This window comes from Carlito syrichta, unplaced genomic scaffold (assembly GCF_000164805.1).
Source record: "Carlito syrichta isolate Samal-C Ts95f unplaced genomic scaffold, Tarsius_syrichta-2.0.1 Scaffold308086, whole genome shotgun sequence".
NCBI classification, from domain to species: domain Eukaryota; kingdom Metazoa; phylum Chordata; class Mammalia; order Primates; family Tarsiidae; genus Carlito; species Carlito syrichta.
This window is the reverse complement of record NW_007252182.1, coordinates 1-26288: the sequence shown is the minus strand read 5'-3', so window position 1 is coordinate 26288 and position 26288 is coordinate 1. Positions and strand designations below refer to the sequence as shown.

At 53.2% G+C, this 26288-nt stretch overlaps 3 protein-coding genes across 3 annotated transcripts in view; 1 reads left to right on the top strand and 2 right to left on the bottom strand.

Moving 5' to 3' along the window:
- The window catches only part of NDE1 (nudE neurodevelopment protein 1), a 65987-nt gene extending 51005 nt beyond the window's left edge, over positions 1 to 14982 (top strand). Inside the window, exon 9 of the mRNA XM_021715948.1 lies at positions 14728 to 14982. Within this exon, the coding sequence (XP_021571623.1) occupies positions 14728 to 14788 (61 nt within the window). The 3' untranslated portion in view covers positions 14789 to 14982. The remainder of the gene's footprint in view (positions 1 to 14727) is intronic.
- LOC103267258 (myosin-11) lies at positions 272 to 14811 on the bottom strand. Its single transcript, XM_021715947.1, has 11 exons — positions 14698 to 14811; positions 12373 to 12589; positions 11853 to 12056; positions 11501 to 11662; positions 10964 to 11092; positions 10621 to 10709; positions 9742 to 9865; positions 8898 to 9106; positions 7547 to 7655; positions 7280 to 7452; positions 272 to 456 (listed from the first exon to the last, which is right to left on the bottom strand). The coding sequence occupies exons 3-11, from the start codon at positions 12021 to 12023 to the stop codon at positions 324 to 326; spliced, it is 1299 nt and encodes a 432-aa protein (XP_021571622.1). The 5' UTR covers positions 12024 to 12056; positions 12373 to 12589; positions 14698 to 14811; the 3' UTR covers positions 272 to 323.
- Positions 14983 to 15390: 408 nt separating the features above from the next.
- Positions 15391 to 26282, bottom strand: LOC110596263 (myosin-11-like). The gene is made up of 9 exons (XM_021715944.1): positions 26262 to 26282; positions 25862 to 26068; positions 24791 to 24928; positions 24111 to 24234; positions 23315 to 23486; positions 21374 to 21586; positions 20373 to 20517; positions 16825 to 17138; positions 15391 to 15562 (listed from the first exon to the last, which is right to left on the bottom strand). The coding sequence occupies exons 2-9, from the start codon at positions 25994 to 25996 to the stop codon at positions 15391 to 15393; spliced, it is 1413 nt and encodes a 470-aa protein (XP_021571619.1). The 5' UTR covers positions 25997 to 26068; positions 26262 to 26282.
- Positions 26283 to 26288: the final 6 nt, after the last annotated feature.

Genomic DNA, 26288 nt, shown 5'->3' with positions numbered 1-26288 from the left:
ACCCCATTTCATGTAAACAGTTGCCAGTGACTGGTTACCGTGGATAGATTTTTTTCTAAAAACATCCACTGAAAGAGCAAGAGGGTGTGTCTGTGTTTCCCGTGGGGTTTTTCTCACTTGGTACATCATTAACACTTAAAATTCATACCTTGATTTCAGGGTGGTGGTTTTTTAAATATTCATTGTGTGAAGGGTGTCTGTGATCTTTGGAATTTGAAAATGGATTTAGACAATGCTGAGCAGTCTGCTGGGTTCTGCTCTGTTCTGGTTTTTTTCGTTTGTTTTGTTTTTCCTGCTGTGATGGCAAAACTCTAGCAATTTGTTTATTCACTGGCTTTGGTTCCATTGAAGTCTGCATCCCGAGTGTCCATTTCTTCCTCAGAGCCATCCGCGTTTTCAATAACTCTACGTCCTCCAGACCTTCTAGAAGGGACAAACGAGGTCTCGTTTCCTCGCCTGTAGGTTTTAATAAGAAAACATGTTTCTTTAGTAAAGAAACTTCCGTCGAGGTTGAACTCAATTGTTATAAGGGGTAGAAAGCAAACACACTCAAAACCCACGAGATGCAGATATTTGGGATGAGATCAACAAATCCTGGACCATCTTAAGTTGGGTCGGTTCCTTTTAACCCACTGAAATGGGGGAGGGGAGTTGGTTTTTCAGAGCGAGGTGGTCTGCTTTTTAAAATGCCTGGCTTGGTCATCTGAGGACCCACAGAAGTCTGGTCAGCTGAGGTCTTTGATTTAGAAGAGGAAAAAAAGGGCTGGTGGGGAGTCAGGTCCCCTGTTTTTATTCTCACTGATGGGGATCATACGAAGGAGAGAGAAAAATGTTCTTTCTCCTTCAGCATCCCCCCCTCCCCCTCCTCTCTTTAGAAAGGGGAGAGTTTTTGCTTTCTGTTGGAAGAAGCTGAAATGGACAAGGATGGCCTTGTGCCATCCAAGCCTGGGAGGGAAGCCTGCTCCCTGGGTAAATGGCGAGACGGCGCCCCCTGCTGGTATAGAGCTTCCTGGACTCAGATTTCCCCCACAGCAGGGATTGTGTCTGGCTTTTTGCGCAGTGGATACCATAAGATAGGTGCTCAATGAGTATTTGTTAGAAAAGGAAGTTATACGTGATAATCCAGGATGGCAGGACACCCCCCTCTCTGTCTTTCCCACTCTTCCCTAGTCCTGCTGGATGCCCTAATTTCTCCCCAGCCCCTCCCCCCCAAGGGCCAATCATGTGACATGAGCCTTTAGGTGGGAGAGAGGGATGGGCAGAAGGAGGAAAAGTAAGATCCTTTTGTTAGCTGACCTTTGCTGTTTGGAAGAAACGCTTAGCTATTTTCAGCAACCTCAACAGATAACATGTTAGGCTCTGGCCTTCTGGCCCTGTTTGACCTGAATCCGAAGACAGATCTTAACTCATTTTAGAACATCTAAGAAGAAAGCAGACTTTTGTAACCAAAACCACCGGTTCCCCACAGCAAGGCTTGACAGAAGCCCCGAGGGTGAGTCTACCCCAGTCACTAATTCTTTACTCAAAAGGAACAATTCAGGTAAGTTCAGAGGCAAAAGCAATGCCCAGAGATTCATGATTGCTGAGCAGGGGAACCCCAACAGTACCCAGGCTGGGAAAACCCACCGTGTGTAGAGAAGGGGGTTTCCAGCCATGCAGCAATCAGGAATAAATACTTAAAGTTGTAGCCATTCCCAACTAAACACTCCTAGGCCAGCTTCACTCGCCTCAGAGGAAAGCTTCCAGGCGTCCAGTCCCATTAGAGAACTGACTCTCCATCCTCTTCTCTAGCACTGTTTTCCATGAATTTAGATCAGACAAGGATCCCAACGGTCAGGGTGGAAAGAGGAACATTTAGTCAGTTGTGCTGTTCACCATCCATTCCCCACACAGCGCTGCTGCGCCTGCTTTTATCTCCAGGTTCAAACCCTCTGTGGGCTAGCCTGGGACTGGGGAACAGTGCCTCCCCTACGTTTCAATGCCCAGGCCCTCCCTCTCTCTGTCTCCTGGGAGTGTCTGCGTTTGCTAGCTGGAGACATTTCACAGATTAGTTTGCTCCCTTGACCTAAAAAGTCAGTTGAACCCTGGGCCATCGTAAATTCCCAGTCTGTCCTGGCCCAGGTGCCTTTCTGGAAGGAAATGATTTCTAATCCTACCCAGGGTTGATACCGGCTATATCTTTTCCAGGAAGGGACCCCTGGAAAGATCTTCAAGGGTCCAATTCTGGAACACGTGGGTTCTATTCCTGGACTCAAAGAACTTATCCGAGGCACTGCTGGCACTAGGAGTCATGAGAGTATGCCATGCAAGGACTGGGTTTTCTCACTGGCTGGTGGGTCCCACGCTCCAGCCCTGGAATTCAGCTTATCCTCTGATGCCAGTGAGCTGGAGGAGAGTTTCCCAGTGTTCTGGAGACAAATGTCCCTGAAAGCGCTCACCAAGACCTCACCCAGCTTTAAGTATTTCAGTAGCAAAGCCGAGATTCTCCAAAATGGAAGATGGACACACGTGAGGGCTTGCCCAGCCTCACCGAGGGGGTGAGGGAGAGGTCCCTGCTGCCTAACTTCACCTACGGAAAGGTGTTAACATCCTGAAGAAGCATAGGCCTCTCTGCCATCTTCTGGGAAGGGCCCCATGTGCTTCCTCAAGTCTTGGGTGTTCATCCCCCCTCCTTGAGTACACACGTGCCCATGAGGCCTCTGGAAAAGGCTCGTTCATCCCCCTTCCTTGAGTACACACGTGCCCATGAGGCCTCTGGAAAAGGCTCTGCGGTGGCCGGCTTCCACACTGACATGCTGAGAATGCAGTTAGAAGTCTAACCTGAAGCAAGCCCCATGTAGCCCCAACAGTCATAAGATGCTGCAGAATGAGTGCAGATGAGTTTGTGAAGCCTTCGTCAAGGGAAGACAAGTTGCTGGGCTGTGGTGACTATGAACCTGTGCTCTGTTATCTCCAACTTGTGACCCAGGCTAGCCACATTGAAGCCAAGGGCATCCTCCAGGAAGGGACCCAGGTTGTGTGACTGCCATGTTCACTCAGTGGGTGGCTTAACCAGACAAGGGTGAATAGCGCTGCCAAATGCCCTCACAGTGTCAGAGTGGCCCCCAGGCATGAAGTTAAGGAAAGTTCAAGCAACATACACATACAGGCTCTAACATCTCGTCGGGATACTGTGATAAGGGCACACAGCTGGGTGCCATGTCACATGCACTGCCATGTCACATGCACGGCCCAAGAGATGAAGTCTGCATGTCCCCGTGATCTGGGTTTTGATAAAAGACCGTTTTGAACTATGTTATCCAAGCCTTCTGATTTGCAGGAATCTCACGGAAATGCGCAAGGGCTAACAACAAAAAAAAAAAATGGGGGGGGGGTTGGGGGGTCGGAGGGGCCTGCCGTTCAGAAAGGAAATGGGACACAGAGTGCCACACACAGGAGCTGCGAAGCTGAGGCATATACCTGGTGAGTCACTGCGAGGTGTCCTGTGGGGGGGGCCCTCTGAAACAGAGAGAGAACCCTCAGTGGTTACATCAGCAGGTAGAAAGGAGTCCTGTTATGTGTGTCTACATTAAAGGTGTTCGCTTCAATTTGTTCCTTAAGTCAGTGTTTCGCTCTGTGGCCCAGGCTGGAGTACAGTGGTGCGATCATAGCTCACTGCAGCCTCAAACTCAAGGCCTCCAGCATTCCTCCTACTCAGCCTCCTGTGTAGCTAGGACTACAGGTGTGTACTACCATGCCTGGCTAATATTTTAATTTTCTTTTATTTTTTTAGAGATGGGGGGGTCTTACTTTATTGCCCAGGTTGATCTTGAACTCCTGACCTCAATTGATCCTCCCAGCTTGACCTCCCTAAAATGCTGAGATTACAGGCACATGCCACCACACCTGGCTAATTTTTTAATTTTTTGAAGAGATGGAGGGCTCCCTTATGTTGCCCAGGCTGTCCTTGAACTCCTGACCTCAAGCAATCCTCCCACCTTGGCCTCCCAGAGCACTGGGATTATAGGCGTGAGCCATTACACCCAGCCAGACTTTTGAGTCAACCTTTCTGCAAAGCATCTGAAGTCACAAACTCTTGGCAAGGGTGTGCAAGGACAAGCATTTTTTGTTCGTTTTTTTACTTAAGGGAAAATCTTCAGAGCTTCATTTAGACCCTTCTACACATCCCATTACTGCATAGCTGTTTAGGAAGGTAAAGGCATTTGAGCAAGCCAGCCCAAAGCATCAAGCACCCAGTCCTGGGCAGGGGCCCTGCCTCCACGTCTCATTTGACTTTATCACTTGATTATTGTTCCTTCGTCAGCGCTCGGCCTCCAGCACAAAAGCAGAGGTGAGCACCTCTTGCAGCTCATGTCGGAGTGGACTGGCAGTGTGTCATACAGTAGGGACATGGGCCAGGCTCTAGAGAGGGCATGTGCTGAGACCCACCTGGCTGACAGAACTGTGTGAAACTTGCTTGGCTATTCCTGTTAGCTGAGGGGCTGCCAGCCTCACCCGAGGTACCAATACCCAATTTGTTTTTTGTGTGCCTAGAAGACTCAGAGAAGGCAGGGGAGGCTGGATAGGACTTCCGCCTGCACAACATGTGTGCTCGTAATTGGGACTGGCAAAAGTGGCTTGTTCCAGGCTGACCAGGGCTGTGTGGGAGGGGCCGGATGTTTGGGCCGAACCCACCGGGATTTTCAGTGTGTACTGGAGCAATCACTGCGCCAGGGCTGAGAAAAACAGGGGCAAAGACAGCAGCTGGGGAGAGCGCTAGAGTGACTGTGGCTCCAGCACTCGGCCCAGCCACTGGAGTGTGGGGGAAAAGGGCAAGTTGCCACCATAATGCACTTGTGGGCTTCTGTGACGGGAACAGCTGACCCCTCCACCCCGGGAGCTGCTCTGAGGTTGGGTCTGGTTTCTGTCCCATCCATGGGAACCCCCAGTCTCTCACCTTGCAGAGGGCTCCTCCTTCAAGTCTTGTGACCTTGAGCTAGCCTCTGTCTCTCCCTCTCAAAGGGGTCTGGGCTTTCCCCTTGTCTTGGACAGTGGTGCCCAAAATTGATTCTGGACACCAGTTACTGAACCTCATGGCTCTCACTTTGGCATTCTCACATGGCATTCCCTTTCCAACTCTTTTAAATAGGTCTGATTATATTAGTGAGAGTCTATTAGGGGGCTAATATCTGTTGTCACTTCTCCCTGCCTCTTTTTGTAGTGACAGGGTCTCACTACATTGCCCAGGCAGGTCTTGAATTCCTGGGCTCAAGCAATCCTCCTGCCTTGGCCTCCCAAAGTGCTGGAATTGCAGGTGTGAGCCGCTGTGCCGGCCATCACTTCCTTTTTAACTGAGAAGTTGGCTTCAGGTCTTGGTTATCAGTTTGTGGCCACAACAGCTAGATACTGAACTTGATACTGTTTCGTGTTCACTGTATTTAATTTTGTTGTGACCTGTGAATACAGGTAATACTGGCAAAAAAATATAGGGTTGGTCAGTTTTATTTGTAATGAGAGGTGTGTGATTAAAACAGTTAACGTCCAGAAAAAGACTGAGTCAGCAGTAGTGCAGGCTGCACTAGGCTAAGGCAAGTGCCTGGGGGATGTGCGTGACTGAAGGCAGGGGAACGCCACGTAGGATGCGACGGCTGGAGGTCCACTCTGGGCCCAGCACTGTTCTAGCCACGGGATGGATCACCAAACAGAGCCTCTGTGCTCACGGGCTCACGGCCAACAGGAAGACAGACCATGAACGAGATAAGGAAGTAAAATGAGTAGCAGGTTACCTGGTGACGTGTAGGGGAAGGGGCAGGGGACTTAGCGTTGGAATGGAATGGGTTGGAAATCTGAGGGTGACCTTTGAGTAGGGATCCGAAGGGAGAGAGGGAGCTGAGCAGAGAGCTGGGGGAGAGAGTGGGAACTTGCAGTGCAAAGTCCCTGTGGCAATGAGCTTGAGCGGGTCTCACGGCAGCACTGGCCCTGGTGGGGCTGCACAGTTCAGCACAGAAGTGGGAAGAGGGTTGGAGGAGCGAGCACACGTGTAGGTGGTGGGGGCCAGCCAGGGGGGGTGTGAACATTTTGTGATCGTTTCTGCAGTTAGATAGGTGAGGTCCTCAGTGGAGTGAGGGTGGAGGGGGTGAGTAAGTATAAGGAGAAAGTAAAGCAGGTATCTGAGAGTGGGAAGATGAGCGGTGCAGGGGGGTCCAGGCTGCACCAAGTGAGGTCTGCTTTCATCCTTGCCCCCAAGCACTTGGAGCGGAGCACGCCATGGTGTCGCCTGGTTCTCTCGTGCTGCTTTGCACTGCTGGAAGGTGTTTCATTTGGGGTGTGTTTTCACCAAGTGGTTGTGGCCAAGCAAGTGGGGACCGGCTGCTGAGGACATGTGGTAGGGTGGCTGCGTGGCTGGCCGTTGCTGGGAACTGGGTCTGGGGCCGCCACCAATGGGGTGAAGACTCTGGGAGGGACATAGTCAAAGAAAGCGTGCGCCAGCCAGATGACAGATGCTTGAGGGTCTGATTGTGAGGGTGTGGAGGTGCCGGTCACACCCATGAGAGTGCAAGATCCCCAAGAAGGTAAATAGGTGAGAGGCTGGATCACCCACTGGGATACTGAACTCATGGGGGGGAGGTGTGGCAGGAGAGACGGAAACCCAGAGCTGAAATCTCCAGGGAGCGACCGCACAGTGATGGAAACAGCCCCGGGAGCAAGAGAGAAAGCAGCCCCACACAATGAGGGCAGAAGTGCTCAGCCTGCCAGGGGATTTCTGGCAATGTCTGGAGACATTTTGGGTCATCCCATTTCAGGGTGGGGGTTGCTACTGGCATCTGGTGGAGGCCAGGGATGCTGCCCACACCCGCCAGGGTATCGGACAGCCCCCAACACAGAGTACAGTCAAGATGGCAGTAGTGCTGTGGGTGGGAAAGGAGAGAACGTCCCAGAAAGAGGGTCAGGAGAGAGGAGGTTTTGCAACCTCAATGGATGCAAGGAAGACAGGGTTTCAGAAGAGGAGCGCATAGTGCCTCTTCCTCTCCCTCACCAGGAGGATGAATGAAGGCGGTTGTTGAAGAATCTAAGCTCAGAGTGGGCAGGGCCCCAGTACCACTGGGCCGGCTGAGGTGCCTGGTCCACACTAGTCAGCGATGAGGAAACAGCAGGAGGAAGCCATGGAAGGGGCAAGGGTTTTGAGCACAGGGGGCATTTGCAGTGATTTGCGGACGCACTGCACAACGACCGGAGCCCCAGCCATAGGGCTGCCCTCCAGCCCCAGAGACTGGGTCCTCCCAGGGTGCAGGCTCCTCACCTGAGCTTGCTCTTGAGCGCATTCACCTCGCGGCCCATGGCTTCATTGCTCTCGGTGGCCTCATCCAGCTCCCGCTGCAGTTTCCTGCGGTTGGCGTTGATGCGCTGGGACTCTTCCTCCGCCTCCTCCAGCTGCCTCTTGAGCTGCTTGACCCTGGCGTTGCCTTTCTCTGCCTGTCCAGGAGAAGGAGAGGGTCGGGGAGGCCGGGCCTGGGTGTGTGTGTGGGAGGAGGGCGTGAGGGCTGGGTGTGGGCGGGGCCGGGACTACCTGCTCCTTGTACTGCTCCGCCATCTTTCGCTCGTCTTCCACCTGCAGCAGGACTTCCTTTAGTTTTTTGTCCTTCTGCTTCAACGACTTGGCGGCCGCCTGCTTCTCTCTGTACACGTTGGGGAACCGGAGATGGTTTCAGATGAGGATGGGGCCCCTGGCGGCAGATATGCCAGCTCACCCTCCATGAGCTCTTTCCCCAGCCCCAAACCAGGACTCTCCCAGGGATCAGTCAGATGGTAGTATTCACCCACGAAAGAAAATACAGTACCAAGGCACACAACAGCAGGGATGATACCTTGCACCTTTGCCAAGTGAAAGCAGACAGACACAATGGTGTGTCTTGTGATTCCTTAGGATCCAATACCAGAACAGGTAAATCCAGAGAGACAGAAAATGGGCTGAGGTTGGGGGTTGGGGGCGGCTGGGGGGACGTGAAATGGGGGTACTGGCCAAAGGGCATGGAGTTTCTTTTTAAGGTGATGAACTGTGGTGATCATTTTTCATGTCTGTGAATAACACTGAAAGCTGTTGAATTACACCCTCTAAATGGGTGAACTATAGGGTACGTGAATTATCAATAAAGCTACAAGAAAGAAAAAGGAATGGGCTGGAATCTCAGAGCTCATGGTCAAAGATGTGCTGTGACCTTATGCCTCAGTTGACCCCCCAATTCCATGAGAAGCCTTCCCAGATTGTGTGCTTTGGGCTGGTGGTTGAACGTGGGGGTATCTGTTGGCACGATATCGTGGCACACAGAGGTTGGGCAAAACCTCACATGCACCTGGGCAGGCTGGCGGATGTCATGAGGACTGGTGATCCTAATAGCAGCTCACATTGGGTGCCTGCTCTAGGTTGTTTGTGTCCTGGTCTCTCTCTGTTGTCTGGTCTCTCTCTGTAGGTTGTTTGTGTCCTGGTCTCTCTCTGTTGCCCAGGCTGGAGTGCAGTGGCAGAATCACGGCTCACTGCAGCCTCAAAATCCTGGACTCAATCAATCCTTCTGCCTTAGCCCCCCCTAAGTAGCTGGGACTACACGTGCACACCACCACACCCGGCTAGTTTTTAAATTTTTTATAGAGATGAGGTCTTGCTATGCTGCCCATGCAGGTCTCAAACTCCTGGAGTCAAACAGTCCTCTTGCCTTGGCCTCTCAAAGGGCTAGGATTACAGGCATGAGCCACTGCACCTGGCCTGCTCTAGGTTTTCGTTTAGTTCTCTCAACACACCTGCAAGTGTGGATCCTGTTTGCCACCAGCCAGGGCTGATGCTCAGAGAGGGTGCCTGACTTCCCTGACATCCCCCCACCAGTCACCAGCAAGCAAGCTGGGGTTGGAACTCCGATCCCACGTACCTGGCCTCCTGCTCGACCTGCTCCTCCAGCTGTGCAATCTTGGCCTCCAGCGCTGCGATAGTGGACTTGAACTTGGACTTGACAGCCCCCTCCATCTCCTGGAGCTTGCTCCGGAGCTCCTTGTTCTGCCGCTCTAGCTGCTGTCGGGCGCTCTCATTCTTCTGGGCCGCACTGCGTTCTGTGGCCAGCTCGTTGTTGAGCTGCTCGACCTGGGGAGGAGGGTGAATGCTGTGAGGTGGATGCAGGGATGGCCAGACGGTGTGCTGAGGCTTCCTCCTGCCGCCTCCAGCCTCGGTCACTGCTGCACTAGTCCCTGAGTCTGGGCATCCCGCCCTCCTCCCTTGCCATCATCCTTTAAGACTCATCTCAGGAGCCCCTCTTCCAGAAGCATCACGGTGCCACCCAGCTGAGTGTAGGCCTGTCCCATGCTGCCTTCTGTGTCCTGGAGTCACCTGGAGAATGATGCCTGTTCTGCACCCTACACTAGGGGCTTCAGGTCACACAACAGTCCCCAGCGCCCACCACAGAGCTGGCACCCGGTTTATGTCTCCCTCAGTCCATCACTGAGGACTTACTGTCACGAGGCCGGGGCTTGGGGCTGAGCAGAGAGCAGTGAAGGAGCACCCAAGGCCCTCACCCCAGGGACATGTGTCTAGTGGAAGGAGCCAGCTGTGTCCTGGCCAGCACATGAGACGCTGCAGGTAGGGAGCTGCGTGACCCACGGGGGGGGGGTGTGAGAGCCCTGGTCCCCGCCCGCAGGTCTCACCGCCCACCTGGGGCCTGCACACAGACAGCATCCAGGCACCTACTGAGCCTGTGCTGGCCTTTGCAACTGTGCCCTCACCTGCTGCGTGGCCTTGCGGACCCTGTCACTCATGGCCTCCATGTTGCCCTGCTCCTCCTCCAGCTCCTCCTCCAGCTGGGCGATCCTGGCCTCCAGGCGCCGCTTCTCATCCTGAAGTGTGTTCCTGGGGGAAGTGCAGCGGTGCTGGGGCCTCCACCCTCCTCCTCCCCCAGCTTGGAAAACACTCCGTGGTTGGGTGCAGTGATGCATGCCTATAATCCAGCACTTTGGGAGGCCAGGCGAGAGGATCGCTTGAAACCAGGAGTTTAAGATCAGTCTGGACTACATAACAAGACCCTATCTCTCCAGAAAATAAAAAAGTCAGCTGGGTGTGGTGGCGCACGCCTGTGGTTCCAGCTGCTTGGGGGGCTGAAGTGGAAAGATCGCCTGAGCGCAAGAGGTCAAGGCTGCAGTGAGCCTGGGCAACAGAGTGAGACCCTGACTCAAAAAAACCAAAACCCCACATGCCCTCCTTGAAGGGAGTGATGCCTCAGGAGTACCCTTATTCTCCAACAGGGGAAACAGGATTGAGGAGGATTACACTCGTCCAAAGTCACATAGCCAGGAAGTGTGGTGTCCAGTCCATGTCAGCAAAGCCAGGAATGGAATAGGGACCAGCTTTGTCCTCCCTGACACTGCCCGGCCTCCCCATGTCCCCACCAGGATACTCATTCAGAATAAATGAAATTGGCCACACCCCCAGGTAGGGACGTGAAAGCCCCAGGAAAACACCTTTATCATGGATCTGTCTCCCGCTGTAAGCTCAGGTGAGGGCTCTGACATCGACAGCATTAGCACAAGGAGTCCAGGATGCTTTCCCAGTAGCCACCCCTCCCTCATCCCAAGTTAGACCCCCTTCCTCCGCACAGGGCTCCCTACCTTCCCGACAGGCTGCTGGCCAGCTCCTCGGCCAGCTCCTCCTTCTCCAGGTCTGCCTGCTTTCGAGCCCTCTCAGCTGCAGCCAGGTCCTAGGGGGCAGGACGGGGAGGAGCCTGCTGTCTGCCAGGGAAAGGCTGTGCCCCACTGAGTGTCCACCCTGCTCTGGCAACCCTTGAAAATGCATATTCCTCCCCATAAGTACGCACGAGTCTCTCCATGTTACTAGGGGGTCCACCTCTGTGGCATGCTGGGGGGAAGGACGTTTGTGGACCTACGAACCTGGCCACCAAGCCACTCTCACAACACCCTGGTTGAGGCTCTCCCAAAAAGAGGAAAGATTTACCTCTTGTAGCTGCATGAGGTCTGCTTCCAAGCTCTTGGCTTTCTTCTCGTTCTCTTTGGCTGTGGCAAAGATCTCATCTCTGGAAGCACGGGCATCCTCTAGCTCTCTCTGGAAATCTTTCATCTGAGCCTGCGTGAGTCGAGAGGAAGATTCCTCTAAGCAGTCCTTATGCACCCAAGTTCTTCTGCCCAAATGCCTTTGCACGCTGACCCCTTGCATTTTCTGCAGCTGATCCCATTGCACAGGGAGTGCCCCAGACTCAGGTGGTGGGTGGCTGTCTGTTTGGAGACACCATTCTGGAGGGGCTCAGCAAACCTGTCTAGGAAGATGAGCTCCTCATGTGATCAGAGGGCGGTGGCCAAATGCCTGACCATGGTGCCCCACCCAGGGCAGGAAACAGCCACCAAAACCTAACAGGGAACAGAGAACCGCCAGCTGGACTAACACCCACTTCCTGGGGCCTGCTCTGCCGATTTCCTTGACCTGGTGGAGCGGTGCCCTCCTCCACCCGTGTCCTGAGCTCTGGCTGTCACCCACCTGCAGTTTTCGGAGCTGCTTGATGGCCTCCTCCCGTCCCTTGATGGCCGAGTCAGCCTGGAGCTCCAAGTCCTTCAGGTCCCCTTCCAGCTTCTTCTTAGCGGCGGCTGCCAGGGCACGTTGTTTCCGCTCATCCTCCAGTTCCGTCTCGTACTCGTGCAGCTGAGCAGAGAGGAGAGATGTGTGTGTGCTGCCCGGCCGGTCCCGGGCAGCCCTGCACCTCCCTCCCCTGCCAGGTGGGCTGCCCAGCCAGGTCACAGATGAGAAAACAGGGTCTCCCAGAAACCCATAGGTGGCGGTGACGGGCCGGACTGGGCCGGCCGCCTGCCCGCCCTCCCCTGACGGCGCCCACCTGCCTCTGCAGCTGCCGCCTCTTCTCCTCGTTCTGCTCATCCCGGGCCTGCAGGTCTCTCTCGAACTGGCCCTTGAGAGCCTGCATGTTGACCTCCAGCCGCAGCTTGGCATCCTCCGTGGCCTGTAGCTCGTCCTCCAGTTCCTCCAGCTGGGTCTTCATCTCCTCCATCTGGGTCTCCAGGGCCCGCTTGGACTTCTCCAGCTCGTGGACCTGGTGGGCAAGGCGACAGCCCCATCCCATGAGGCTCAACTGCACGACAGTGGCCAAGACCCCCACCGCTAGAGGCAGCTCATGAGGCGGCGGCGGCAGCCTCTCGTGGGATCAGGACCGGGAGCCCTCAACCCAGCCCTGTCTCCTCTGCTGTTCCCAGCCCCTCTTGTCTCTGCAGGGCCCAAGGCACTGCCTGCCATTCCTGATGGTCCCTAACCCAAAAGAGGCACAGAACTGCCTCCTGCGAACAGATCCACAGCAGAGGGTGGCTGGGTGAGACGTGGACCAGAAAAGACAGGAGACCCACTCACGTTCTTGCCCACATCATCCTTGGAGCTGACAAGGTCCTCCATTTCGGCTTTGAGCATTTTGTTGGTCCGCTCGAGTTCTTCTTTGGCTTCCAAAGCCTCTTCGAGGGCCCGAGCCAGGGACAAGGCCTTGGTCTCCTTCTCCCGGGCCTCCGCCTCGGCTCTGTCTCTCTCATCCGCGTATTTGGAAGAGATGTTTTTCTCCTCAGCTAATAACTGCAACACAGCAGAAGGTCCAGAGGTGACATCCAGGCATGTCCAAGGGTCACCTTCACTGAATTGCCAATGTGGGGAGGAAGCCGGTCCTATTTAGATATCTGTGGCAGGACTGTAGAACAGTGTTGCTTTCTGACTTCCAGATCAAGCAGAGGCAGAGCCAGAAATCCACTGAATCCCTGTGCTTTGAAACTGCTAAAGCTGCCCACGTTGGTTAGAACACACTGCTACTAAGGTCAAAGTGACTTTTTGTTTTTTTAGAGACAGGTCTCGCTATGTAGCCCGGGCTTGTTTCGAACTCTGGTCTCAAGTGATTCTCCTGCCTTGGCCTCTGAAAGTGCTGGGATTACAGGCATGAGCCACCGTGTCTTGCCCAAAGTGACCTTTAATCCTGCCAGAAGTCAGTTTTCACTTTGTTGTCTCATGGCCACAAGTAGCTGTCTCACAAAAGTGACCCATGAGCCACAGTAAGGAAATGGTCAGTATGGAGGGACTGGCACACACTTATCCCTCTGCTTGGAGAGGCAACTCAAAGAGCATTCCATACCTATGTTCATCTCACCTACAGAGAGACAGAGCAGTATACTGTAACACCCAAAAACCAGATTTTCAGAGTTCAGCAAACACAGGTAAGTAACAGCACAGGCAACACAAAAATCCCACATGGTATGTGACACTACACTCCACGTGACAGGAAAATAATAAAAGCAACCTCAGGCCTTCAACCAGATAACGCAGCAATGATGACAGGATGACAGCCCAGAGAAGGGATGGCGGGTGGAAAAAGGGAAAATTGGGTTGCCATATAGAATCCTGGCACTCAAGGCTGTCGGCGGGGCAGGGAACCCCCATGGGTCTGGCATTTAGTCTCTCAGTATAACCCCAAAACTGATTTTTAGAATAGCACTTAGTCACCTGTAAACTAAATCATATTTACTACATATGGGTAATGTGTATTAAAAGTTGGTACTTAGGGGCTTGGGTTATATAAGTATGTATTTATCCTCAAAGGGAAATATTTTGCCAGTGTGGAAGAGGTGTAACAAAGCATGGCAGAGGCTTCAAAATCGGTGAGTTCGAAACAATTTTGAGCAGAGGAAAAAGCATCTCGATAGGTGTATTGCATCAAATGTAGAGTACTTTGAAGGTGACTAAGTTTAAATGTGTGAGAATAAATACATAACTGTTTATAATAAATTCTGGGATGTTTTGGGTTTTTTTTGGTCCCTCCTCTGATAGTAAAATATTAAATCCAGGTAGTGGCTATACAGGTGTTCACTGTACAATTCTTTCAACCTTGCTGTGGCCTTAACATTTTCCATAATGAAACATTAAGAAAAAGTGGTATTTAAAGGGTAGAAACTGTCTGGGCACAGTGACTCCACACCTGTAATCCTAGCACTTTGGGAAGCTGAGGCAGGAGGATCACTTGAGCCAAGGAACTTGAGACTAGCCTGGGCAACATAGTGACCTGTTTCTATTTTTAAAACTTTAAATTTAGCTGGGTGTGGTGGCTCAAACCTGGTGTGGTGGTAACCCCAGCACTTTGGGAGGCCAAGGCAGGAGGATTGCTTGAGCCCAGGAGTTTAAGACCAGCCTAGGCAACATAGTGAGACCTCATCTACAAAAAATTTTAAAAATTAGCTGGGTGTGGTAGCACATGCCTGTAGTCCCAGCTACCCAGGAGGCTGAGGCAGATCAAGGCTGTGGTGAGCCATGATTGTGCCACTGAATTCCAGGCTGGGCGGCAGAGCGAGATCCCAACTCAAAAATTTAAAAAATTAATAATAATAAAAAAATAGAATAGAACCTGAATTGCCTGAGATACTCAATAAACACTCACTGAGTGAATAAAGTCACCCCTTATTAAGACTGGAAACGAAGGCATCACACGATGGCCCTCGTGACAGTGGGACCTAGAGCAGTCACATTCGCCAAGTCCTCTGTGCCATCCTCACTGTAGTCTGGAGGCCTGAGTGTCTCACAGTCACCCACAGCAAGACAAGTTAGCCTTTCGTTGCTTCCGGGAGCAGAGCAGAGAAGGGACGCAGACACACACAGCAGCCAGGCTGGGTACTGGGCAGGGCGGAGGACCCACCAGGCCCTACCTGATCAAACTTCTTCTGCTTCTTCTCCAGGTTGGACACCAGTTGCCGCTGGTTGTCCAAGTCAACAACCAGGTCATCCAGCTCCTGTTGAAGCCTGTTCTTGGTCTTTTCCAGTTTATCGTAGGCAGCTGCCTTCTCCTCGTACTGCTGGGTGAGGGCTTCGATCTCCTTCTGGAACCTCTTCTTCCCCTCCTCCATGGCTTCCACGGTGCTGGCAAAGTCCTGTAGCTTCTTCTTGGAGTCGGAGAGCTGAAAGGACCATGTCCAGGTGGGGTGAGAGAAGGGTCTTGAGTGACCCCCATCCCCGCACCCCAAGCCCTGAGAAGTGGAGACCGACCACCTTCTCTTTGGGGACACCCAACAGCAGGAGGCAATGGTGAGCCAAACACTGTGGCCAACAGCCCTCCTGAGCCCCTGCTGGCCAAATGGGGACCACTCTGAGGAAGCTGAGGGGACCCGGGACCCAGGGAGGACACACTGCAGGCACCTGGATGTTGAGTGTGGAGATGTGGCGCTCCAGGTTCTGCTTGGCCTCCACCTCCTCGTCCAGCTGGTCCTGCAGGCTATTCCTCTCGTCCTCCAGCTGCCGCAGCTTGGTAGACACATTGAGCTTCTGCCGCGTTTCTTCCTGGAGCAGCTCCTGTGGAAAGGACGTGTGGAGGTCCTGGGACCCGCCCTGAGGAAGGTCGTGTCCTAGGCCCCCCCCAGAGGATGTGGCAGGACGCTCACCTGGGTGTCCTGGAGCTGGGACCCAAGGGATGCCACGTCCTTGGCCAGCTTGATGGCCTTCCCCTCAGCCTCGTTGAGCATCCCCGTGACACTCTCCACTTCACTCTGAGAGGCCGAGAGGTGGGTTAGTAGAAGCCTTGAGAACAGGATCCTCATAACGTAAGAGGAGTCTTGTTACTCAGAACACTACACGCCCTCATGGGCGAGGACTTTGGTGTCCACTGATTGAGAAAATCCCCACAAGGTGTGAGACTCTGACGGGAACAATTCTGCGGCCTCAAAGGGAAGTCTGTCGCCTATAAGCTAGGCTCCCCAGTCCTACACTCTGTGATTCGAAGAACTTGTGAGAGCCCCAGCTGTATTGACTGGACCTAGATCCCACTAACCGGATCCTGGATCCCTGCCAGGGTAGGCAGAGATGAAGCAGCGGATCTGAGAGATGCCAGGCTGGTCCACTCCTGAGGTTGGAGAAGACTTCTTAGGGGTCCTGACCCCGCCCCTTCCGCACGCTACTCTTCGCCCTTCCCGACCCTGACGGCCAAAACCAAAGCTGCAGACTGCAAAAGTCAAAAGCCCCCTATGGATCCCCTGCCTCCTACTCGGCCCCTGGTGTCTCTGAACGGGTTCTTGGAGAGATCAGCCTCCCTCTGTCTCTTCCCGTTGACAGCGAGGCCATAAAAATCCCGATTCACTCTTCCGGGACGTTGCTTGCATTAGGGCAGAAAACTCCTGCTCTCAACTGCATGTGGAAACGTCACACTTAATGCTTCCCTGCCCCTTTGTGCCAGGCTGTGAGGACATTCAATATTTATCAAAAGTACGGCCAGATGCCTATTCCAAGTGCAGTCAGACCAAAGATACACACACCCTGTCCTTCTCCAGCTTAAAACCTTCCATTGCTTGGTGGGACCCAGAAAAGCCCAGCATATGTGTAATGCATTCTCAAAGGGCTGTGTCATCTGGCCCAACCTCCCCCTGCAGGCCCTTGTACTTTCCCCACCTCAGCAGCGTGGCTCTGCTGGCCATACCTGTCTCTTCGCATTGTCCCGCATACCACCGAGCCCTTGCACATGCTGTTCCCGCTACCAGGTAGATGTCAACTTATTCATCCTTAGGGAAGCCTTTCCCGACTCCTCCCCCAGGCCAGCCCCCTGGTTACTTACACTTACTGCATCGTGGGCTTCCCCTTTCCCCCATAATTTTACATCCAGTTGAGTAATTTTTCATGTCCCCTCCCCCACCACCAGGCTGGAGTTCTGCTGGGGCAGGGACAGTATCTGCCTTCCTCCTTGCTCTCGTACCTCAGGGCTAAGCACAGTGCCTGGCATACAGCAGGTGCTCAATAAATGCTCATTGAATGAACAGCTGGTTTTTAAAGACTAAACAGAACAGGGGCACCCTCTCCTCCCCGCGAGGAATGTTGCTAGAGGAAATGACTTGCTGGGCAGCAAGAGAGACTTCAGCTGGCTGGCGAAGCATCCCTGCCTGGCTGGGTGCCGCCTCACCTGCAGCTTGTGGACCTTGTCGTTGAGTTCTGCCCGGGCACGCTCCCCATCACTGCACTTGGACTGCAGCTCCTGCAGCTGTGCCTCCAGCTTCTTCTTCTTGTGCTCCACCTCCTGCTTGGCCTGGCCCAGCATGCGTAACTCGCCCGCCAGGTCTGCGTTCTCCTTCTCCAACGTCTGCTTGCTCTTGTCCAGGTTGGCCTTGGCCTGGCAGGCAAGGGGGGAGGGGGTGGCAAGGTTTCACAGAGAGGCCCTTTCCGCTGGCAGGAGGGACCTAGGCGTGGAGCCCCAGGGCAGCGCAGGGACACACCATTGCCAGGAAGACCTGAATTCTGTTTTCCCAAAGCTTGGGAGGCTGCAGACGAACCTCCCATGAGCCGTGTCCAGCCTGCTGCCACATCCCCCTTGACCCCCTCCCTGCTTTTTAAAACACTGGTTGCCAACATTTTCATAAATGTCACACGAAAAGTTGGATTCCAGTTTCTCATTTAAAAACTCGAATGTTGTGTGTTCCGACTGTGGTGGGGGCTACACAGATATATACATTTGTTAAAATTCATTGAACCGTATACTTAAAATCGATGGGCTGGGCATGGTGGCTTGTGCCTATAATCTTAGCACTTTGTGAAGACAAGGCAGGATTGCTTGAATCCAGGAGTTTGAGACCAGCCTGGGCAACACAGCGAGACCTCATCTCTACAAAAAAATCAAAACATTATCGAGGCGTGGGGGCACACACCTGTAGTCCCAGCTACTTGGGAGGCTGAGGCAGGAAGATCTGAGCCCAGGAGGTCGAGGCTGCGGTGAGCCATGATCATGCCACTGCACTTCAGCCTGGGTGACAGAGTGAAACCCCCGACTCAAAAAAATAAACAAAAAATAAAAGGAAGCCAATTGAATGTGGAAATGTGTGTAACGGTTATAATGAGCAAAATCTGACTTGTCCAGAAATAAAGAACTGATGAAATGTTGCAAGTCTGTGTTTAGATGCCATTTGATGGGTAATAAGGATGTGGGAACAAAGATCGCCTGTTCATTTGGAGAGTGAGTGGCCTCCGTCTCATACAGTGCTTCTCAGAGGGTACTCCCAAGACCACCCCACGGGATGGAGCACCGGCCTGGACATTTGTATTTAAGGACCACGAGGGAAATGGAATGAGTTTCTAAAGCATGGAGAACAGTGTCTGGCACGTAACAAGTGCTACACTGTTTTTATTTAAAAAAAAAAAAAGTTTTTTGAGTCAGGGTCTGTTGCCCAGGCTGGAATGCAGTAGCACATTCACAGCTCACCACTGCCTTGACATCCTAGGCTCAAGTGATCTTCCCACTTCAGCTTCCCAAGTAGCTGGGACTACAGGCACACACCACCATGCACAGCTACTTTTTTTCATTTTTTGTAGAGACAAGGTCTTACTGTGTTACCCAGGCTGGTCTCAAACCTGTGGGCACAAGTGATCCTCCTGCCTCAGCCTCCCAAGGAGCTGAGATTACAGGCATATACCACAATGACTGGCAAATTTTTAGTATTTTTTTGTAGAGATGGGGTCTCGTTATGTTGCCCACGTTGGTCTCAAACTCCTGGGCTCAAGCAATCCTCCCGCCTTGGCCTCCCAGAGTGCTGGGATTCCAGGTGTGGGCTGCTGCGTGGGGCCTTTGCTTTTTATTTCACTTGTTATTTTAATGTAAAATAACATTTGAGATTGTAACGGCACAGGCAGTGAACCAGCTCCCAGAAAGGTATTCTGTAAACCACTGCACAGAAGAACGTTCACCTTGATGGAACCACATGCAAACTCCAACAGTGTTTAGGTAACGCCACCCACCTCCCAGAATCAAAACACTACAGTGAAGTGGGGAGAGGAGGAGCTGTAACACTGAGGGTATGTGATTCAGGCTTTCAGGGGCATAGGCTGATGGGAGGACACAAACTAAAAACACACCCTTGGGAATGAAACACAAGGAAATACATTTAGGGGAAGGAAAAACACCCAAGATAAAGCATTCAGAACAGGGCCATTTACCCCAAAGAGCCAACAATGGGAGACAGAATGATTAGATCTAGTTGTTCTCAGCCTATGCCAGACCAGCCTGAGCAACATGGCAAGATCCCATCTCGAACAAAAATTTTTTAAAAAATTAGCCAGGAGCAGTGGCATGCACCTGTAGTCCCAGCTACTCAGGAGGCTGAGACAGAAGGATAGTCTGAGCCCAGGAGGTCAAGGCTGTGGTGAGCTGTGGTTGTGTCACTGCGCTCCAGCCTGGGTGACAGAGTGACACCCCAATCAAAAAAAACCGGCCGGGCTTGATGGCTCAGCCTGTAATCTCATGCCTTGGGAGGCCGAGGTGAGTGAATTGCCTGAGCCTGCGGGTTCGAGACCTGCCTGGGCAACTTGGCGAGACCTCATCTCTATAATAAATAAAAAATTTAGCCGGGCATGTTAGCGCACACCTGTAGTTCCGGCTACTTGGAAGGCTGAGGTGAAAGGATCGCCGGAACCCAGCAGGTTGAGGCTGCAGTGGCTGGGAGCGGCCACTGCACTCCAGTCTGGGCGACCGAGTGAGACTCCAACTCAAAAAAAAAAAAAAAAAACCAAAAAACTATGCCAGAGAGAGCTGTTTTGTCACTGAAATCAAATAGTGACACTTACCCTCCAGGCTTCAGAGAAATTAAGATGGATAGATTTAAGTTTTGTTAAATTGTGTTAAACATCCCAGAAGTTCTGTCAGACCTTTATGTATAGATCCGATGAGTGGTGTGCTGTAGACCCTGCTCTGGGCGGGCCAGCAGGCGAGTCTAGAGCCAGAATACTTGGGCGCAGATCACAGCCATGTCACTTTGCCTCTCAGCAATCTGGATCACAGTGTCTTCGTGTGTGAAATGGGCCTAACTACCCCATAGGGCAGGTGGGAAGATTGAGATGCTGTATGGGAAGCATTTGCTAAATGCACACTGCCCTGTCATCACTGGAATCTTGTATAACTTGTTATCCGTCGTGTGTGTGTGTGTGTGTGTGTGTGTGTGTGTTGGCATCTCACTCTGTCACTGGGACTAGAGTGCAGTGGCACGCTCCCAGTCACTGCAGCTTCAACCTCCTGGGCTCAGGCGATCCTTCCGCCTCAGCCTTTTGAGTAGCTGGGATTACAGACACGTGCCACCACACCGGCTAATGTTTTGATTTTTGCAGAGACGAGGTCGTGTTGCCCAGGCTGATTTTGAACTCCTGGCCTCCATCGATCCTCCTGCCTTGGCCTCCCAAAGTGCTGGGATTACAGGCATGTATCATTACCACACCTGGCTAAATTTTCATTTTTTTGTAGAGACAGGGTTTCGCTATGCTGCCCAGACTTGTCTCGAACTCGCAGGCTCAAGTTGGTCACTGTCCTCATCCAGACCCCGAGGTGAGTTTCTTGAGGCTACTGACCCCTTGCCCTGTCACGCACCCTCTTGAATTGCTCCAGCTGTTCTGTAAGCTCTTCCACCGCCTGTGCGTGCTTCTGCCTCATCTCCTGCACCTGCGCTTCGTGGGACCGTGTCTCCTCGTCCAAGGCCTTCTTCAGCACAGTCACCTCCTGCTCCCTCTTGGCCCTGGGCAGGAAGGACACGGTGGGTGGCAACTGGGTAGAGACAGAAGCCCACCCCAGGGCTGTGCAAAGGAATATGAGCTTTGCCAGGACCCAGCGCCAATGCCCACGTCCCCTCCCCTCCCCAGCTGTGAGACCCTGGCCCACCTGCCTAACCTCTCTGGACCTGCAGTGTCCTTAACACATGGAGCTATTACCTACCCAGAATCTCCCTGAAGAGGCTAGCCGACAAACATGTGAACTATTTGATGACAGTCAAAGAACAACCTTGAACTGCAAAATGTGCCTCAAAGATGAACACTGGCGTCTTCTTTGCTTTTTTAACAGACAGGGTTTGGTGCTCTTGCTCTGTCACCCAGGCTGAAGTGCAGTGGTGTGATCAGAGCTCACTGCAGCCTCAACCTCCTGGACTCAAGTGATCCTTCCACTTCAGCCTCCCAAGTAGCTGGGACTGACAGGCACACCAAGATGCCTGGCTAAATTTTTGATTTGTTATAGAGACAAACAAGGCCTCGCTATATTGCCCAAGCTGGTCTCAAACTCCTGGGCTCAAGCGATCCTCCTGCCTTGGCTTCCCAAAATGTTGTGATTACAGGCGTGAGCCACCACACCCAGCCTTTTTGTTGTGTGTGCGTGTCTATTTTTCTAGAGTTTCCAATTTGTTCTCTCATTGAGTATGTGCTATTATTATGATGCAAAACAAGATGACCAGATGTCATGCTGCTCTGAGTTGCAGCACACTGCGACCAAGAAGGTGCTTGTATGCATACAGGGCCATAGAAACCCTATGATTCTAGCTTTGCTTCGGGGATACCCCCACACCCATCAGGACAGTGGCCGGCAGCAGGGGCGTCCCTCACCTGAGCTCCTGCTGGGTGGCTGTGCTGTCCAGCGTATCCTCCAACTCTGTCTTCAGGGCCTCCAGCTCCTCGCCCAGATCTCGCTTCTGCTTCTCGGCCTTGTTCCTGGCAGCTCGCTCAGAGTCCAGGTCCTCTTGGAGGTCAGAGATGTGGCCTTCCAGCTCCCGGATCTTCTTCAGGGCGTTGTTCTTCTGGGCGATTTCATCGTCAAGCCTACCGGGGAGGGGCCGCTGGGATGAAGCCCACATGGTTTTCTAGGACCAGCCCCTTGCGTGGCACAGACATCGCAGCACATCCCACCCATGTCCCTGAGACACACAGGCCTGCGCGAGATGGACGCAGGATGCAGACAAAACATGGGTCGTCTGCATGCATGTGTGTGTGCGCAAAGCATCGGACCCAGACTGGCAAGGTGCCCGGCTTGTAATAGGGGCTTTATTTACTTATTTACAAACACAAGGTCTTGCTCTGTCATCCAGGCTAGTGTGCACTGGCGCAATCATAGCACACTGCAACCTCAACTTCCTGGGCTCAGGTGACCCTCCTGCCTCAGTCCCCTGAGTAGCTGGGACTACAGCCACATGCCACCACGCCCAGCTAATTTATTTTTGGTAGGGAAAGGGTCTCTCTAGGTTGTCCAGGCTGATGCTGAACTGGCCGCAAGAGATCCTCCTGCTTCAGCCTCCCAGAGTGCTGGGATTACAGACATGAGGCACTACGCCTGGTTCACAGTAGGGGCTTTATAGATGCTTTCTGGATGTTAGACAGTTATTCTTCCCTGGAAACCAGCTGCTCTTCCTTCATCTGGTCAGTGACTGAATACTGATACCACCCATGTCATGTGCAACACTTGGTGGGGCACTGCCTGGGAGGATGTTCACACCAGGGCCCGTCAGAAGTGAGGGAGGCGGTACCTGTAGGTCAGGCTGGGCTGTGAGAAGCCTTATTCAAATGGCAGGCTCTGCAGGAGGTTCCAGAAGGAGCGCTCCCCCCCCCGACACATGGTGGATGGAAAGGGACAGCATGAGGGAGGCCCAGGGTCAGGGAGGAGGGATACTGGACTTCCCTGCCCTCATGAACATGCAGCATCGTGAGCGGAAGTGAGTAGCCGGGGCGGGGTGAGACTGTGGAGGTAGGGTGGGATCTGACGGGACCAGGCAAGGAAGCAAGTTTCCTGGGCAGGTTCACGTGTGATGTTTTTCCTGGTCACCCTGGCACTGCCACGCAGCACGCAACAGAGAGCCGGGCGGGGGATCACCCTGAAGCCTTGTGGCCCAAATCATGTCTCTGCTTCCTGGAAGCCATGACCCTGAACCTGTTCCAGCTTCTCTGGGAGGCTGGGCCTCCCTCTGTGAGAGGGAGGCACCACCAGCATCACACCTGGCCGGTGCTGCAAAGACAGTGCTCAAAAGCCCTTAGCGCCAATGGTCATCACTGATTGTGGCTGCTGCAGCATCCCCAGTGTGAGGCCACTGGCGTGAGGCTGGCTAGAGCTGGGGGGGGGGGACAGCTGAGGAACAGCGGGGGTGCATTTCGAAGGACTGGCAGAATCAGAGCCTGCTGCATGCCGAGGGGTGGGGAGGTTGCTGGCATTTGCAAAAAGCGGGACCTCAGCTGGAGGGGTTGGGGGCAGGAAGGCCATCCTAGCCTTAGACACGGGGCCTTTGAGATATCAATGAGACGGCCTGGGCATCTGAGAGTAGCCGCAGCACCGTGGGAACAGGAGAGGCCGAGTGCACAGAGAGGGCATGTTCAGGGGAGAAAAAAGTCAAGGTGATGGCTGGGGGTGTGAACAGGCCTGGGAGGCTCGCAAGAGGCCTGGCCCTGGCCCAGGACGCAGAGTCCATGCCAAGGGCCTGGGGCCACTGTGTCCAAGGCGGCTACCATCCTGAAAGGGCCCACAGGATGTGTGAATGTGCACCACACCCTGCCACCCACTACCTGGCCAGGGCTGCCTGCAGTTCCTCCTCCTTCTTGGCCAGTTGCATCTTGAGCTCGGCAATCTGGGCCTGGAGGTCGGCAATCTGCTCGTGGAAGTCGCTAGCATCACCCTCCAGCTTCCGCTTCAACTTCTCCAGCTCCTGCCGGCTCTTCTCCTCCTTCTTCAGCCGCACTACAAGAAAGCTGGGCTCTCAAGGGGAAGCACCAGGAGAACGCTGGAGGGGGCCTCCCACTCACCAGTCCACAGAGGAAGGCCACACACCCACGCATGCATCCCTGCCACACTGTCATAGCCTGGCCATCAGCTCCTGATGAAGGGCACCTTTCATGGCTATTTTTTGTTTTGTTTTGTTTTGTTTTGTTTGAGTCGAGTTCTCACTACCTCTCCCAGGCTGGAGTGCAGTGGCACAATCACAGCTTACTGCAGCCTCAAACTCCTGGGCTCAGGTGATCCTCCTGCCTCAGACTCCTGAGTAGCTGGGACTACAGGCAGGTACCACCATGCCCAGCTAATTTTTTGTAGAGACAAGGTCTCACCAGGTTGCCTGGGCTGATTTTGAACTCCTGGGCTCAAGCAATCCTCCCGCCTCGGCTTCCCAGTCTGCTGGGATGACAGGCATGAGTCACCGCACCTGGCTCCTTTTATTGTAATGTCAGTGTGTAGGTTGACAGGGTGTTTTGGGGACCTGGATAGAACCATCACACTCATGGCAAAGTCTGCCCTTCTCAGATTTCCCTTCTGGTTCTCCTGGCTTTCAACACACCCACTGGAAACCTCTCTGGGTGGCTGGTTTACCTTCCAGTTCTGAAATCATAGATTCGTGCTTGTTTTTCAACTTGGTAAGATTCTTGGCCTTTTCTTCTTCTTCTGCAAGATTTGTCGTTAAGTCACTAATCCTCTCTTCAAGAAGTTTTCGCTCCTTTTGGGGGAAAGAGAAAAAAATATCTTTAGTTTTTTTTGTTTTTTCCAGGATCTATGTTTTACTTGTAGTAATTTCTGCATAAATGGTTGAAAAAAATAAAACCCACATAATAACCAAATGCAACCCAGAGTTTTAAGTGGAAAAAGGAGAAGTGCTTTGTTTTTGTTTTTTGAGTAGGGTCTCGCTCTGTTGCCCAGGCTGGAGTGCAGTGGAATGATCACAGTTCACTGAGTGTTGACCTCAACCTTCTGGGCTCGTGATCCTTCTGCCTCAGCCTCCTGAGTAGCTGGGATCACAGGTGTGTGCCACCATGCCTGATTAATTTTTTAATTTTTTTGTAGAGATGTGGTCTTGCTATGTTGCCCAGGCTGGTCTCGAACTCCTGGCTCTAAGCGATCCTCTCTCCTCAGCCTCCTGAAGTGATGGGGGCATAAGCCACCATGCCTGGCCCTATTCTGCTTTTAGTACTGAAAATCTCACGTCCTCCAAAGCCCCCCACCCCTGTCCCTGGTGAACCTGTCGTTTTTCACTCAGAATCATGACCCCTACTCACCTTGGATAGTTTGTTGTTCTGATCATCCATGACCAGGATGTCATCCTCCAGTTTCTTGATCTTGGCCTCAGCTGTGACCTTCTCGAGTTGGAGTTTCTGCCTTGCAGCTTCCTCCTCCTCCAGCTGTTCCTCCAGATCCTTTGTCGGGGAGGAAAGAGAATCGCACCCTTGTCCACCATGAGGTCACTCGCATGGAGAAGTGGAACTGACGAACACCGAGGCTGGGCTTGGCAGCACCCGGTGCTCTGCAGCCTCCTTCCAAAAGGAGGAACTGAAAAGTTACTTTGCTTTGTGGAGCCTTAGTCCCCTCATCTGTCAAATGGGCATAGTAGGGGCCATGGTGGTTTAAAATCAAATTCTTTGATACTCTTCCCTTCAAGAGGTGGACCCTAGTTCTCCTCCCCTTGAGTGTGGGCTGTATTTAATCACTTGTTTCTGACAAACAAAATCAGGAGAAACTGGTGGTGTGTAACTTCAGAGATTAGGCTGTCAAAGGTACTGTGGCTTCCCCTTCCCTCAGACCACTCCATCTGGAGAAGGCCACCACCATGTTGTGAGGACTCTCAAGTAGTCCTTTGGAGAGGGCCTCAGGGTGAGGAACTAAGGCCTCCGGCCAACAGCCATGTGAGGGAGCCACATAAGACAGACCCTCCAGCCCCAGTTTACCTTCAGATGACTGTAGCCCACCATCTTGAATGCAGCCTCATGAGAGACTCTGAGCAGAACTGCCCAGCTAAGCTACTCCCAAATTCCTGACTATGTGAGATCCATATGTATCATCCAAGCTGTTACACTGGGGATGTCTTGTTATGCAGCAAGAGCTAACTAATGCAACTACCCTTCACACAGGGTTGCTCTTAGGACACAAAGTGTTGGCACACAAACAAGGGCAGTCAAACAGTGTGGGCCTGCTATGTTCAGATCCCAGCACCAGCCCTGCAGCCTTGGGCTGATGGCCGTCCCTCCTCAAGCCTCACTTTCGTCACCTGTCCAGCAGGGACACATGTCCCTGGACACGGTGAGGGTCAAGCGATCTGCTGTCAACCAGGGGCAGCCCTTACAACAACTTACCAGCATCTGCTGGGCCATCTTCTTCCTTTCAGCCTGTAGCTGCTGGCCCCTGTCTTCCTCCTCCTCCAGGCGGGCCTCCATCTCGTGCAGGATCTCCTCCAGCTCCTGTTTCTTGGCTGCCAGACGCACGCGCATCTCCTCAGCCTCCGCATACAGCTCGGTCTCCGCCTGTAGCTGTTCCTGCAGCAAGTTCTTCTCCTCGGCCAGCTGCACATGGGGGACAGTGGTGGGCTCCAAAGGTCCCATGCCCAGCCTCTGTGGCCCCAAGCCCTGCCCCCTACGCCCTGTGACTCCACTCCCCACCCCTGTGGTCCTAAGCCCTGCCCCCAAGGCTCCAGTCCCGCCCCCCATTGCCCCCATGCCTCACCCCTGCAGCCTTCCCACGCCTGTGCCCTGGCACCTGTGTGTGCTTCTGCTCCAGCTCCTT

Bases quoted from the DNA above. Each gene is read 5' to 3' on its own strand.
- LOC110596263 (XM_021715944.1), bottom strand. From the start codon at position 25,996: ATGCGCGTGCGTCTGGCAGCCAAGAAACAGGAGCTGGAGGAGATCCTG. The intron at 24,929-25,861 runs GTAAGTTGTTGT...TCCCCGACAAAG, and splicing joins AGATGGCCCAGCAGATGCTG to GATCTGGAGGAACAGCTGGA. The intron at 15,563-16,824 runs GTGCCCCTGTTC...CCTGTTCTCAAG, and splicing joins TTCCTCGCGGGGAGGAGAGG to GCTTCTACTAACCCACCTCT.
- LOC103267258 (XM_021715947.1), bottom strand. From the start codon at position 12,023: ATGGAGGAGATGAAGACCCAGCTGGAGGAACTGGAGGACGAGCTACAG. The intron at 11,093-11,500 runs GTGGGTGACAGC...CGACTCACGCAG, and splicing joins AGCAGCTCCGAAAACTGCAG to GCTCAGATGAAAGATTTCCA. The intron at 457-7,279 runs GTGAGGAGCCTG...TAAAACCTACAG, and splicing joins GCGCTCAAGAGCAAGCTCAG to GCGAGGAAACGAGACCTCGT.